This window comes from Mesoplodon mirus (assembly GCF_964341445.2).
Source record: "Mesoplodon mirus genome assembly, chromosome: 12".
Classification (NCBI taxonomy): domain Eukaryota; kingdom Metazoa; phylum Chordata; class Mammalia; order Artiodactyla; family Ziphiidae; genus Mesoplodon; species Mesoplodon mirus.
Genome location: NC_138988.1, coordinates 86,485,611 through 86,500,358, shown reverse-complemented (window position 1 = coordinate 86,500,358; position 14,748 = coordinate 86,485,611). Strand labels below are relative to the sequence as shown.

At 38.8% G+C, this 14,748-nt stretch overlaps 2 protein-coding genes across 2 annotated transcripts in view; both read right to left on the bottom strand.

Moving 5' to 3' along the window:
- Nucleotides 1-14,748, bottom strand: part of LOC309813240 (cytidine monophosphate-N-acetylneuraminic acid hydroxylase) — a 107,783-nt gene that overhangs the window by 64,444 nt on the left and 28,591 nt on the right. Inside the window, exon 4 of the mRNA XM_082637877.1 lies at nt 14,320-14,435. Coding sequence (XP_082494003.1) covers nt 14,320-14,435 — 116 coding nt within the window. The remainder of the gene's footprint in view (nt 1-14,319; nt 14,436-14,748) is intronic.
- On the bottom strand, nt 7,709-11,731 carry LOC309813064 (5-azacytidine-induced protein 2-like). The gene has a single exon (XM_082637644.1). The coding sequence runs from the start codon at nt 10,538-10,540 to the stop codon at nt 9,359-9,361; it is 1,182 nt and encodes a 393-aa protein (XP_082493770.1). The 5' UTR covers nt 10,541-11,731; the 3' UTR covers nt 7,709-9,358.

Genomic DNA, 14,748 nt, shown 5'->3' with positions numbered 1-14,748 from the left:
TTTGAAAAGATAAACAAAATTGATGAAAATTAGCCAGGCTTATCAAGAAAAAGAGAGGGCTCAAGTAAATAAAATCAGAAATGAAAGAGAAGTTACAAACAATACCACAGAAATAAAGGGATCATAAGAGATTACCATGAACAATATATATGCCAATAAAATAGACAACATAGGAGAAAGACAAATTCCTGGAAATGCACAATCTCCCAAGACTGAATCAGGAAGAAATAGAAAATGTGAATATACTACCAGTGATAAAATTGAACCAAAAACAAAAACAAAAAAACCTCCCAACAAACAAAAGTCCAGGACCAGATGGCTTCACAGGTAAATTCTACTAAACATTTAAATATGAGTTAACACCTATCCTTTTCACACTGTTCCAAAAATTACAGAAGAAGGAATGCTTCTGAATTCATTTTACAAGACCTGCATCATGCTGATACCAAAACCAGATAAAGATACCACAAAAAAAGAAAGTTACAGGTCAAAATCACTGATGAACATAGATGCAAAAATCTTCAACAAAATATTAGCAAAATGAATTCAACAATACATTAAAAGGATCATACAACATGATCAAATGGGATTTATCCCAGGGATGCAATAATGATTCATTTTCCACAAGTCAATCAATGTGATGCACCACATTAACAAATTGAAGAATAAAAACCATATGATCATCTAAATTAATGCAGAAAAACCTTTTGACAAAATTCAACATCCATTTGTGATTAAAAAAAAAACTGTCAACAAAGTGGGTATAGAGGGAACATGCAACATAATAAAGGCCATAAATGACAAGCCCACAGCTAACATCATACCCAAGGGTGAAAAGCTGAAAATATTTCCTCTAAGATCAGGAACAGGACAAGGATGCCTACTCTCACCATTTTTATTCAATACAGTATTGAAAGTCATAGCCACAGCAATCAGACAAGTAAAAGAAATAAAGGCCATCCAAATTGGACAGGAAGAAGTAGAGCTGTTAGTGTATGTACATGATATGATACCAAAACCCTGTAAATGCCACCAAAAAACTACCAGAACTCATCAACGAATTCACTGTAGTTGCAGAATATGAAATGAATATACAGAAATCTATTGTGTTTATATACACTAACAATGAACTATCAGAAAGAAAAATTAAGGAAACAATCCCATTTACAGTCGTGTCAAAAAAAAAAAAAAACCTAGAATAAATCTAACTAAGGAGGTAAAAGACCTGTATTCTGAAAACTATGACACCTATGAAAGAAACTGAAGATGACACAATTAGAAAGATAAACTATGCTCATGGATTGGAAGAATTAATATTGTTAAAATGACCATAGGACCCAAGGCAATCTATAGGTTTAGTGCAATCACTTTCCAAGATACCAATGGCATTTTCGACAGAACTTTAGCAATACATACATATATATATATATATGCCTCAATAATTCCACTTCCAGAAATTTATCCTAAGGAAATAGAGACGCACATGACAAAGATAATCACTACAGAATTATTTATAACAAAATTATATTATAACAAAAAATACAACACAACCTAAAGTTCCAGCAATAGGAAATTGGTTCAGTAAATTACAGTATATTAACACAATTAAGTGATAGGTATCACTTATAGATCAATGTTTAAGGCTGTTAGAAATGCTCCTAATATAAAATGAGAAAAAAGGGATACTGAAGTGTATATACAGCAAATCTCTATTTAACAAAAAAATTTAATAAATATAATTTTTATGAAAAAGGGTAGAGGAATACTCTAAAATGTTAAATGTATCTCAACAGATGATTAGATTATTTTCTTTTGTTTATCTGTATTTTCAATTTTTTTCAAAGCATTTATTTCAAATTATATTGCTTATGTAATTTTATTAAATTATATATTTAATATATAAGAAGAAGACATTAGGCAAGTCAAAAAATTTAATGACCTTCTTACAGAAGACTCTAAAAATCATTAATATAAAATCCTTAAAGCACTGGCATGACTCAGCAAGATAGAAAATCAATGAAGTAACTTAATTAAAATAAAAGGTGTAGTCAAGATTAAAAGCTTCAGCATACACCAGTCTCTGCAACCTGTGGCAAGTGGCACGCCAAAGTTAGGAAGAGCAAACCACAGACAGCTGCCTACCTTGCCTGGGGGCCGTACTCAGGGCTCAGAGTCTGGTGATGGCCCCTGCCCCAGGTCCATGAATACCAGCAGGGACCATGGCCTACCCTGCAGAACACTCAGCAGGGCTCACCCTGAAGCATCCAAACAAGCTGGACCCAGGCATGATGAGCTCACCTAGTGACCTAGCGTGGCCTAGTCAACAGACAAGGCAGGCTCCTCAGTTCTCTGGAGTCTAGGCTGAGAGCAAATTTCACTCAAAAGTGAGACACAGTGGAACCATGCTACAGTAAGTACAACCCCCTTGGGGGTAAATAACAACTCCAGGACTGGCAGATTGACACTGTGTCCTCTCTCAAGATAAGTTTCTATTCAAGGAAGATCTGGAAACTAAAAAAAAAAAAAAAAAAGTGAGTATAAATTCTCAGTGTTTAGTACAGGATCTATTAGTTGACTAGGAAATTTTCCAAATACTTAAGAAACATATCAACTGGGTGAAGGGGAGGGAATATCTTAATTTTGAAAGGGCCTCATTAGCCTACTAGAATTCTTTGAATGGGTAAAAACAATACGATTACAGCAAAACTAGTAGACAGAATTTCTATAGACTTTAAATGCCCAAATTCCACCAAAAAACAAACCAAAAAGACCCTGAATTCCACAGAACTTGGGCAAATGTTATGGTGTGTGGGTCTCTGTGTGTGTGTGTGTGTGTGTGTGTGTGTGTGTGTGTGTTTATGTGACTGTCACTTATGGGGAACCATGAAACAGTGGAGTTTTGAAACCCATTGACCAGTTCCGGACTGGAGCTTAATGCTTTCATAAATTACCTAGAATGATAGTTCCCAATCTACATATTGTTCCCAATGACCAGCCATTAAAAACACCACTATTGAATGAGGGCCAATAAAAAATGAATTTAAAACGGAGGTCTATACTCAAAATGCTTTAGTAACCAATGATCTAGCAGAAGAACATTAGGCTGCAAGCTTCATATGGGAATCTTTCATCACTGCATTTTCCATTAGGAACTGAATAAATATTTGTTGAACCAGTAACATGAAACCTTCAAGATTGCAAATGGCCTTCACGCTGTTCCAGAAATCAAAATGAGAAATTGAGAGACAACAAGTTCTCATGAGGCTGTTTGAATAGGCAAAATTATGGCAAAAAAGCAACAGGCAAATATGAAGAAACATTTGGGAAAAGTAATTCCAATTATACTTTTAGAACAATGGGTTCTAACCTAAACTATTTAATTAAAAGGCACCAGCTTAGACTATTCCCTTAAGACACCACATTGCATGTTTCATTACAAAAGGCCATTAAACACTGAGTGTTACCAGAAAGGACACTGGAAGCAAAATGAAATTTGTTTATTCAAAAACCACTCAGTTTCCACAGCTAGATATGCTGTGCATTTTTGGTTGCCTACACCATAAGGAAGACATACCAGAGTTGAGAGAGGTCCTGAGAAATGAGATTGAAGTTATAAAGTAGATGGAAGGGTTTTCTACTTAGAGCCTAAAATTTAGAACTCTTTTATTCTGAAGAGATGAAGATTTAGGGGAGAGGGGAAGCATAAATGGAGTACAGGTTTATTCATCAAGCTTCAAAATATTAGAGAGGAGAGGGCAGCATTTTGAAGTTTCAAATAAAAGATGTAGGCAAATAAAAGAAGATTTTATCCATTAGTCAGGAAATACAGAGTAGTTGTTACAGGTAAAATATATAAATGTAGTAACATCTACACTTATTCAGATCTAGAAGGTTGTTGTTTTTTTTTAAGGCTCTGAGAAAGTAAGAACAAGAAAAAAAATAAATCATTTAGGAGGTTGAGGAATCCCAAGAAAGAATATAGACTGACAAGAGAATCTAACTATTACGAATGTATGAAACAAACTAACTGAAGTGGGTGAGGGGAAAAGTGCTGGCCAAGTATCTTTGGAAATGAATGGAGTCTGTAAGATTAGAGGCACAAGGAGCTGCACATAGGAACTATTATACTCTCATTGATAAAGCTATTTTGCATAGGGGTATGGGTTAGCAATTCTGATACTTCTATACATGTATACTGGAATTGCATAATTAAATACATGGACAACAATGGTGAGAGCCAGCTTTCTCATTGTTGGAGTGGGACTCAATAGATAAGCAAGAGGATGAAGCTAGAATGATCAATGTGGTAATGGAGTACTCAGAGATAAATATATAGCCTTGGATGTGAACGTTAAAAAAGAAAGGCTAGGGCTTCCCTGGTGGCGCAGTGGTTGAGAGTCTGCCTGACGATGCAGGGGACACGGGTTTGTGCCCCAGTCCGGGAAGATCCCACATGCCGCGGAGCGGCTGGGCCCGTGAGCCATGGCTGCTGAGCCTGCACGTCCGGAGCCTGTGCTCCGCAACGGGAGAGGCCACAACAGTGAGAGGCCCGCGTACTGCACAAAAAAAAAAAAAAAAAGAAAGGCTAAAAAGCATCCATCTCAAGAATGTTAAAGAACAATAAAATAATCCAAAGAAAGAAGAATTATAAAACAGAAACTCTGCATATGTTAGACAGTATCGACAAAGACAAAGGTAATCCTTTGATGATGGCACCACCAAGAAAGTGAAAGGACAACACACAAACCAAGAAAAAATGTTTGCAAATTACATATCTGATAAGGATCACATATCAGGAATTTATTTTTTAAAAACTCTTAAAACTCAATAACAAAACAAATAGCCCAATTAGGAATGGTCAAAGGATTTGAATAGACATTTCTCCAAAGAAGATATATGAGTGGTCAGTAACACACATGAATAGAAGCTTCACATCATTAGCCAAGAGGGAAACACAAATCAAAACTACAATGAGCTAACACGTCACATCCATTAGGATGGCTATAATAACAAATACAGGTAGTATTAGTGTTGGTGAGGATGTAGAGAAACAGGATCCAACATCTATTGCTGGTGGGACGATTAAAAACAGTTTGGCATATTCTCAACATGTTAAACATATAGTGTCTATAGGATCCAGCAATTCAACTCCTAGGTCTCTACGCAAAAGAACTGTGAGGCTCCTCTGGTGGTGCAGTGGCTAAGAATCTGCCTGCCAATGCAGGGGACACGGGTTCGAGCCCTGGTCCAGGAAGATCCCACAGGCTGTGGAGCAACTAAGCCTGTGCACCACAACTACTGAGCCTGTGCTCTAGAGTCCGTGAGCCACAACTACCAAAGCCTGCGCGCCTAGAGCCCGTGCTCCACAGCAAGAGAAGCCACCGCAATGAGAAGCCCGTGCACCACAACAAAGAGTAGCCCCTGCTCGCCGCAACTAGAGAAAGCCCGTGTGCAGCAACGAAAACCCAACGCAGCCAAAAATAAAACAAATAAATTTTTAAAAAAGAGAAAAGGAGATTGAGAATTAAAAAAAAAAAAACTGGAAACATATGTCCACACAAAAACTTGTACATGAACATTCATTTAGCTAATGATTCGTAATAGCCAAAAAGTGAAACAACCCAACTGTCCATCAATTGATTAGTGGATAAATAAAATGTGTATGTCCACACAATGGAATACATGTACCCTTGAACAGTGTGGGGACTAGGGATGCTGACCCTCTGAGCAGTTAAAAATCTGCACATAAGTTCACAGTCCGCCCTCCATATCCACACTTCCTCATCCACAGAGTCAACCAATGGTGGAGCATGTAGTACTGTATTTACTATTTTTAAAAATCTGTGTATAAGTGGACTAGCACAGTTCGAATCTACATTGTTCAAGGATCAACTGTACTATTTGGCAATAAAAAGGAATGAAGTAGTGATTGATACATACTACAACATAGATGAACCTCAAAAAAATCGTGCTAAGTGAAAGAAGCCAGACACAAAAGACCACATATAGTATAATTCCATTTACGTGAGATATCCAGAATAGGCACATCTATAGAGATAGACAGTAGATTGGTAGTTACCAAGGGTGGGAGTAGGGGTGTGTATGGGAATGGGGAGTGACTGATGATTGGGCATTCTTTTTGGGGAGTCATGGAAAGAGTCTAAAATTAGATTGTGGAAATAGCTGCACGACTCTGCAAATATACTAAAGATCATTGACTGGTACAATTAAATCAGGTCAATTTCATAGTACTAAATCATATCTCAATAAAGATATTTTCAAAAAAAGAAAGGGGCACATGAGAGAATTCTGGGGTGCTGGTAGGTAATGTTATTATTTTTGACCTGGGGTAAACTGGTGTTTGTTTTATAAGTGCTAAATTTTATTTATATTTTATAAACTTTTCTTATGTATATTATATTGCACAATAAAAATAATGGAGAAGCTGATATTTTAAACATGCTCTTTCAAAGCATATGCACACCTCACTTATTCTGATGTATACAGTCGTCCCTCGGTATTTGAGGGGGATTGGTTCCAGAACCCAAGCAGATACCAAAATCTGCAGATGCTCAAGTCCCTTATGTAAAATGGCATAGTATTTGCATATAACCTACACACAGCCCCCCAGATACTTTAAACCATCTCTAGATTACTTATATAATATCTAATAAAATGTAAATGCTATGTAAATAGTTGATGGGGTAGGGTGGGGGGCAGCAATTTCAAGTTTTGCTTTTTACAACTTTCTGGAAGTTGTTTTTCAAATATGTTTGATCCCAGGTGGTTGAATCCACAGATGTGGAAGGGTAAAGCTTGCCCTCCCAGGAGGGAGCAGCCCACTCCTGCCACCAGCTATAATCAATGCATAAGGTCCTACCATGCACATATTTGGCTCTTTAAGTCTGCCAGATTGCCTCTGGAAAGTGTCTTCTAGTGGCAAGACCTTGGGAGTTTTGAGTTATACATGAATGAGAAGTGATTCCTGTACATTATGCCTGAGTAATAATGATGATGATAATAATTAGGTTGCACCTGAAGGACAAAGTACTAAAGAAAAAGAGAAAAAGACGTTACTCCATGATTTTCACTGTAAATTTCATATCTTTCTCTCTCATTGACTTTTTACAACTTTCTATTTGGAAATAAAGTTTCGAATGAAAATAAAATAGATCCACAGGAATTTGCAGTGATTGTCGAGTCCCCTGTACCTTAGGGGAACTAGCTTCCCCTAATAGGGACATCTTACATCACTTTATTACTGTATTACGATATCAAACCAGGAAGTTGACAGTGGTACAATACTGTTAACTAGAGTACAAACTTTATTCTGATGTCACCAGTTTGTACGTGCAACCATTTTTGCATATGTGTATGTGTCTGCATAGATAGTTCTATGAAATTTTATTCCATTTATAGATTTGCGTAGCTACCACTAAAATCAAGACATCTAACTCTTCCATCAAGACCAAAAAACTTGCTGGATACAATTCCCAAGGACTGCCCTTTATAGTCATACCCCCACTGTCGCCTATCCTCTGGCAACCACTGATTTGTTCTCTATCCTTATGATGTGGTCATTTCACAAATGATATATAAATGGAATCCTATAGCATTAAATTGACTTTTATTTTTTTTTTTCAATTTCAAACAAAAATAATTTATTTTAAGTAATGTCTTGGCATTGTTCAAAACACTAATCAAGCCATTATGTCATACGACTTACTTTCTTTACAAAGGAAAATGCTCAATCTTGGTTTTAAAAAAGGCAAACCAGTCAGCTACATTAGAGATTAGATATAATGTACAGCCTATGCAGCCACATGACAAATAGTTTCTGCTGCTTTGTTATTACACAGGTAGTTGCTTCCTTCAGCTAAAGCCGGGAGTCTTATATTTGTTTTATGCATATTGGGTTTTGTTCTATTACTTGGCAGGAGATCGTACTCCCTCGAGTCAGCTGTGTTCATTGGTCAGAATAAATTCCAGCATCTGACACCAACTCCATTAATCACAGACAAGCTTGAATAAGTGAGTAAGATAATAGACAAATATCTGGTGAATGGTGAACACTGTTTATATATGTATGCTATTCAGTTAATGTAGAAGAGATTTGAAATATTCTTTTGAGTCCAAGGTGTTTGCAACCATCTATCAAAAAGGATAAAGGCCTTCTACATGAAATGCTTTATCTCAGGCAAAAGATGTAGGAACGGAGACATATATTACTAATATTCTTAATACCACCACCCTGAAAGAATACAGAGAAATTTCCGTATAAAGCCATCCTTGTTACTTGTTTATAAATGATAGGCTCTTAGAATCAAAGCGCTGGGGGACATTTCATGATTATACTATATCATATATCAATACAGCACAGAATTTGGTTTCTAGGATTATAATTTCTAATTAATTAAAAACCACTTTCTCAATAAGTAAAATCATTACATTTCAAAACAAAGTTTAACCAGTTAATAAGCTGCTCTACGGAACAAGCAGGTGTAGACCCTTTGAAGGAAACGGCTTTATATAGTTAAACACCCATTGGGATTTTCACTATAGCACTGAAGGACAGATTACACTGAAGCCTTTGTGATACTATTCCTACTTCTAACTGGATAATGTATATGACTGTAATAGTTTATTCACACACCACATGGTTTTTCAACTATTTCATCACTTTTTTTCAATTAAGACTTGAGGGATGTACCAGGACAGAGTTGGCTTCAACAAGCAGATCACTTCAAGTCTTAAAATCCAAATTGTACTTTAAATTTTATCAACATCGTGATTAAAAAATGACTTTAAATCTTATACTTTGAGACACAACAGCACATATAGATGCAGTAACCCAGATAATATTGTTCCACTGTAATTTCCTTATCCTTACGCATTATAAGGTCAGCAGAAATATAACCTAAGTCACGTTGCCACTTTACTCCTTTATGCAACTTAAAGCAACTTAACATGCTTTTTCTCTGATACAATGGTCTCCTTTATTTTTATGAGTTAGGCATTTCACATGCTTTGTAAAACCGTGTCTGAAAACTTTCAATTCCATTCTTCACGTGAGGGACAGAAATGTACAATTATCATCAAAGGTATTGTCATTGTGAAACACCTTAGGTTTATTCATTAGTAACACATATCTGATTCTTAGCCAGAATATGGAGCTGGAGGGTGTTCTTTCATACTGAAAAATCAACTACATAATATGGTACATTATGTGTAAATGTAAATACTGAAGAACTCTGCAAAAGTTTAATCAAAATCTGCTTTCAGTTTGTTAATGATTTCCCAAGAAAATCACTGAGGGAGATACAGCAACCTCGTGAGAACATCATAAATCTCTTCATAATTAATTTTTATAATGGCAGTTTTGATTATGTTGATCCAAGTAATGCAGTAGTGGCAGGTTGGGTAAAGGCAAAGGTTTATTTTTAGTTTCCCCAAACGTTGTCTCACTTGATTTAGGAGGGCTTGGGAATACCCAAGAATTATCTTCCAGAGAATTTCTGCCATAAGAATTGTGTTCCTGAAAGTTTGTGCCATCGTGAGGAATGGATCGCTCATGATCTGTCCATGACTGGAGAGCTGCTTTCTCTGATAAAACCTTTGCATCTCCTGGTAAAGGGGAAGACGTGGTATGACAAAGAGTTTTGCCGTTTGGTGAGAGAGGGGCCTGTCTTTTGTACGTTGCAGTAAAATTCGTCAAGTGCAGTTTTGTGCTGTCTTTCCCAAGGTCTTCCATGCATCCTGCTGGGGCGCAAGCTTTCTTGATTGCAGTTGGGGTTTTCATCTTTCTTAGCAGTTCAGCTTGTACTTGAGTCACCAGATGTAAATTAGACATTTCTCTCTTCAGTTCCCAGTATGCACTTTGCATATTATCACTTGAAATGCTTAGTCTTTGGAGATCTCTGCTCTTCAGATTGTCTTCCTGAGATGGATACGTTTGTCTGGCTTTTTGTAGCTCTATTTTGAGATCTCTACATTCTTTCCTCATCAGTTCCAGTTCTTGTTCCAGACCATGGATCTTCAGGTCACAGCTCAACTTTTCCACCTCCCAGTTGGATGAAGGTGGATTTAAATTTCTTATCACCTGCTGAGTTTCCACCTCTGTCCTCAGCTGGAGGAGTTCTACTTCTTTAGATTGTAGCTGTTCATTCAATACTTTCAAAGATTCAGAGTTGTCTTTATTCATTTTATCCAATTTGCTCTTCAAATTATCTCTGTCAATGCAAACCTCTCGATACGCATGGTAGGCCTTATTTACTTGTTCTCGTCCCACAGAACTTGTTTCTTCATCCTTTCGAGCTCCTATAAGCTTTTCTTCCAAAACTCTTATTCTTTTTTTTAAGAAAGAGTTCTCTTTCTCTGAATCCTTAAGTCGTTTTTTGATGTCTTCATATGCAGTGACAAGGGCAAAATGTGAAGCAACAGATTCATCTCCTGAATATAGTGAGACTGGAGTCACTGTATCTCTCCTATGGGCTTTTTCATGATTCAGAATGCAGATATCATCTTCTACCAGTGCATCCATGACAGCCCGAACACAGGCTCCGTGGGGCCGCCCCAAGGGCCGCCGAGTTTCTATTCCCCAGCGTTTGGAAACGGACCGAAAACAAACCGGGTCGCTAGGGGTCACCGCGGGCTTCCTGTTTCCTCAAAGACAGCTCCGCTTCCCCGGCAAAGGCAGCCGCTCCGGGAACGCCGCGGAGGGACTCCCATTTCTCCCGCCTCGGTGGCGCCAGGGCCGGCGCGGCCAGCCAGTTGGCTACGGCCCGGGAGGCTCTGGAAGGAGGGCCGAGCCAAGGCCGAGGGCCGAGCCGCCGCCGGAGAAGGCCGGTTACCCGGCCCCGTCAGCGCCCGCCCTAGACCGGCGCCCTAAATTGACTTTTAAACTGTCCAGATGTCTCCCATTTAAAAAATTACAGCTCAGCCTCACATACTCTCCAGCTAGTTCTCTTTCTCCTCTCCTTCACAGTCAGACATACTTTCTGTGGTGGTGGTTTCTACACACCTAATAGCTTATTAGTTTTCACCCTACATTTCTGGCCGTTCTTCTGTTTCCACTGTAGACTCATCTTTCCTCTACCTGGTCATGAAATGTTGTAATTCCTCAAGGCTCAGTTCTGTATCCTCTTCATTTGACGTTTTCCCCCTAAGGGATCATCCATACCCATGGCTCCAGAACACAGTGACTCCCATATGAGCAGACCTGAGTCAGGAAGCCCTATGTGGAGAGCTAATTGCCTTTTGTACATGTCCATTAGGATGTCCTAAAGACCCCTGAAACTTAGTGCATCCAAAATCCAATTCAGCACATCTCACCCATCCCCAAACCTTCAAATGTCCACCATGACAGCCCTTTTATCTTTGACCCTCCTCCCCTTTCTCTCACTATCCCATATTCAATTCAAGTCTGTCAATTTAACTTTTAAGTCTATCTCATAAGCATCCCCTTCTACAACCCTGATCCAAGCTACCATCATCTCCCTTCTGGACCACTGCCATGGGCCCCTAACTGGTCACCCTGCATTCACTCTCTGCTCTTTCCACTATGGCCAGAATAACATATTTAAAATGGAAATTTCAAAATAACCTCATCCTGCCAATCCTTCTCCCACCTCTTAAAAATGCCTCATATCCTCCCATTGCTCCCAGGAGAAAGAACAACATTCCTAATATGGCCTAAGAGGTGACGCATAGGGACCCCTAATAACTTCCTCCAGCTCTTTTTTTTTTTTTTTGCCGTACACAGGCCTCTCACTGTTGTGGCCTCTCCCATTGCGGAGCACAGGCTCTGGACGCGCAGGTTCAGCGGCCATGGCTCACGGGCCCAGCCGCTCCGCGGCAGGCATGTGGGATCTTCCCGGACTGGGGCACGAATCCGTGTCCCCTGCGTTGGCAGGCGGACTCTCAACCACTGCGCCACCAGGGAAGCCCCTCCAGCTCTTTTTGAACTATATTCTTTCTTCTATGAAACCTGACCTTCTTTCATTTGCTCAAAGTACATCCCTGTGTGCAGAATATACTTCCTTGATGCCTTCTTCACAGATTTAACTCTCCTTATGCTTTTGATCTCAGTTCAATCATCAACTCCACTGGGAAGTCTTCCCCAACACCCCAAAGAAGGTCAAATCCTACTATTATAAACACTCACAGCACTATGTACCTGTGCTTTCATGTGATTTATCAAACTTTTAATTTCATCTTTAATTATGAGATTAATACCTGTATCCCCTAAAGATAACTAACAGACACATGAAGGAAGGAACCATGCCTGTATGAGTTTGCATTGTACCCCTAGAGCCTAGCACACATGAGGATTCCAATGAATATTTGGTGAAAGAATAAATGAACATTGCAATTACTGGCCCACAATGATTCCTACAAAACCTTTTCTATGAACCTGGAACCTGTTCATATTTTCTTAAGAACTAGCACATACCTGTCGGAAGCCATCCTGGAGCCATTGCACCATGACAAAGTCATGAAGCAACGGAAGGCGAAACTGCAAGGCAGTGCCATGCCAGGAAGGTGGACTACAGCTCTGTTGTTATGTTTTATGATAATAAATTTACATATAGGGGCAATTTGGGGGGGATGTTGCTCCACGTGAAAGAAAAATTCCTCTAAGGACTCACCCTCCTGAAACTACCACAGAATGGGAAGTACCCACTAAAGCCCCAGGGAAATGGGTAAAGAATTAAGAGCCTGGAACTAAGGGGATGTTTTTATGAAAAACACCCTCTAGTATGGAGTTATGGCCATGGACCGGAGTTCCTGATGACATAGGAAATTTATGGTTCTATTATAAAGGAAGATTAATTATAGAAAAGCAAATGCCTAGAGCAGAGTTGGTTGCTAGGATAGGGAGAAAACACTGTCTCAGTTGGAAGAAACAACAAGAAAGGGCATGTAGGGTATATTGTAAACATTTTCGTGGAACCATTGTAAAAGGTTGCCCATGCAAGAAGAGAAATAGGAACAAGTAGCTCCAACTTCTACAATTAAAATAATTATATAACTGCTTGGCTTGATCACTAAGAAATAACCTGTGATTAATGAGAACTTGGGGAAATATTTTAATAGGACATCTAGAAACTAGGGGATATATTTTTTTAAATCTTTATAGAACATTTTGAGGTTTGATTGTGCTAAGATTGTTTGGTCACGTACCTGGTAACATAATCAACTACAATATATAAACCTGTGATTGTAAACAATAAAGGTGAGAGAGAGAAACATGCAATGCTGATACTTCAAGAAGTGTAATAGATTTATTTCCTTCGCTGACGCTATCCATCCCTGGGGTATCCCTGGACTCACTGGAGCTGGACTCCGGCAAGTGGCGCCCGAACAGGGACCTGAAGGGTAAGTGTAAATAGAGTAAGTTCGGGATAGCTAGGCTTCCACCTAGGGTGCTGCAGACCCCCTTGCAGAGTATAGGCAAGGTAAGTGAAGGGTGGATAATCTAATAAGTTATATAAAAGGTAAGTTAACTATGGGTCATAAGGAATCTAAAGAGAGAAAATTATTTATTGATATTATTAAACATATGTTATCTGGAAGAGGTATTAAGGTAACTACTAGTCAATTAGCTAACTTTTTTAACGTTATTCAAGAACAATGTCCATGGTTCCCAGAGGAAGGTACAGTTAATTTGGATACATGGGCTAAGGTAGGGGATCAATTAAAAACATATTATTCACTTCATGGTCCTGAAAAGTTTCCTGTAGATACTTTTGCTCTATGGAATCTCATTAGAGATAACTTAGATCCAGTACAAGAAAGACAGAGAATACCTTATATGGGACCTCCAGATGAAAGTACTCCCTTAATACCTCCAAAGCCACCTCCTGAGAAAGTATTGGCAGCTACATTTGAAAAATGTAAAATACATGATGATGATGGTGAGTTGTCCCCTCAGGATCAAAAAGACCTGGAGGAGGCTGCTGCTGCTTATCACAGAGAGCCAGATCCTTGGGATTTTCCTGTTATTAATTCTGAGAGAAAAACACCTTTGCCAAAAATTAGTTATCCTGCATTACCAGATTATAAACAAGAGATGCCTTTGAGACCACCTCCACCTCCTCCAACTAACAAAATGATTAAAGATACATTTAATATTAAGCCAAAGATGCATTCCGGAAGAATGCAGGTCCTTGATGATCCAGAATTTGCTGCTTGTTTCCCTGTAGGTTTTGAAGGAGCCTTTGATGATGGGGTGACATGGGAACCTCTGCCTTATAAGATTCTCAAAGAATTAAAGGCTGCATGTGCTGATTATGGACCATTAGCTCCCTATACACTCACTTTGCTAGATGCTCTTCTAACAGATGGATGACACCATATGATTGGGTCCAAGTGGCTCGAGTCTCGTCTCTCAGGTGGGCAGTATTTGTTGTGGAGAACAGAATACGAAGACTTAGCTAGAAAACAAACTGCAATTAATAAAAGACAAAGGAAAGCTGATATCTTGTTGGATATGTTAATAGGTGAGGGAGATTATGATTCTGCACGAAGTCAAATGTACCTATAGATAAGGAAGTCTTGATGCAGGTCACTAGTTGTACTGTTAATGCCTGGAAATCTCTTCCTTTGGTGGCTGGGAAAGCAACTACCTCGGGGGAAATTAAGCAAAGGGCTGATGAAGCATATGAAGACTTTGTGTCAAGATTAACACAGGCAGTACAGAGAGTAATTACCAATGAAGAGGCAGCTGATATGCTTGTTAAGCAATTG

What these genes read in the sequence shown, in the direction of transcription:
- LOC309813064 (XM_082637644.1), bottom strand. Translation starts at nt 10,540, where the DNA reads ATGGATGCACTGGTAGAAGATGATATCTGCATTCTGAATCATGAAAAA.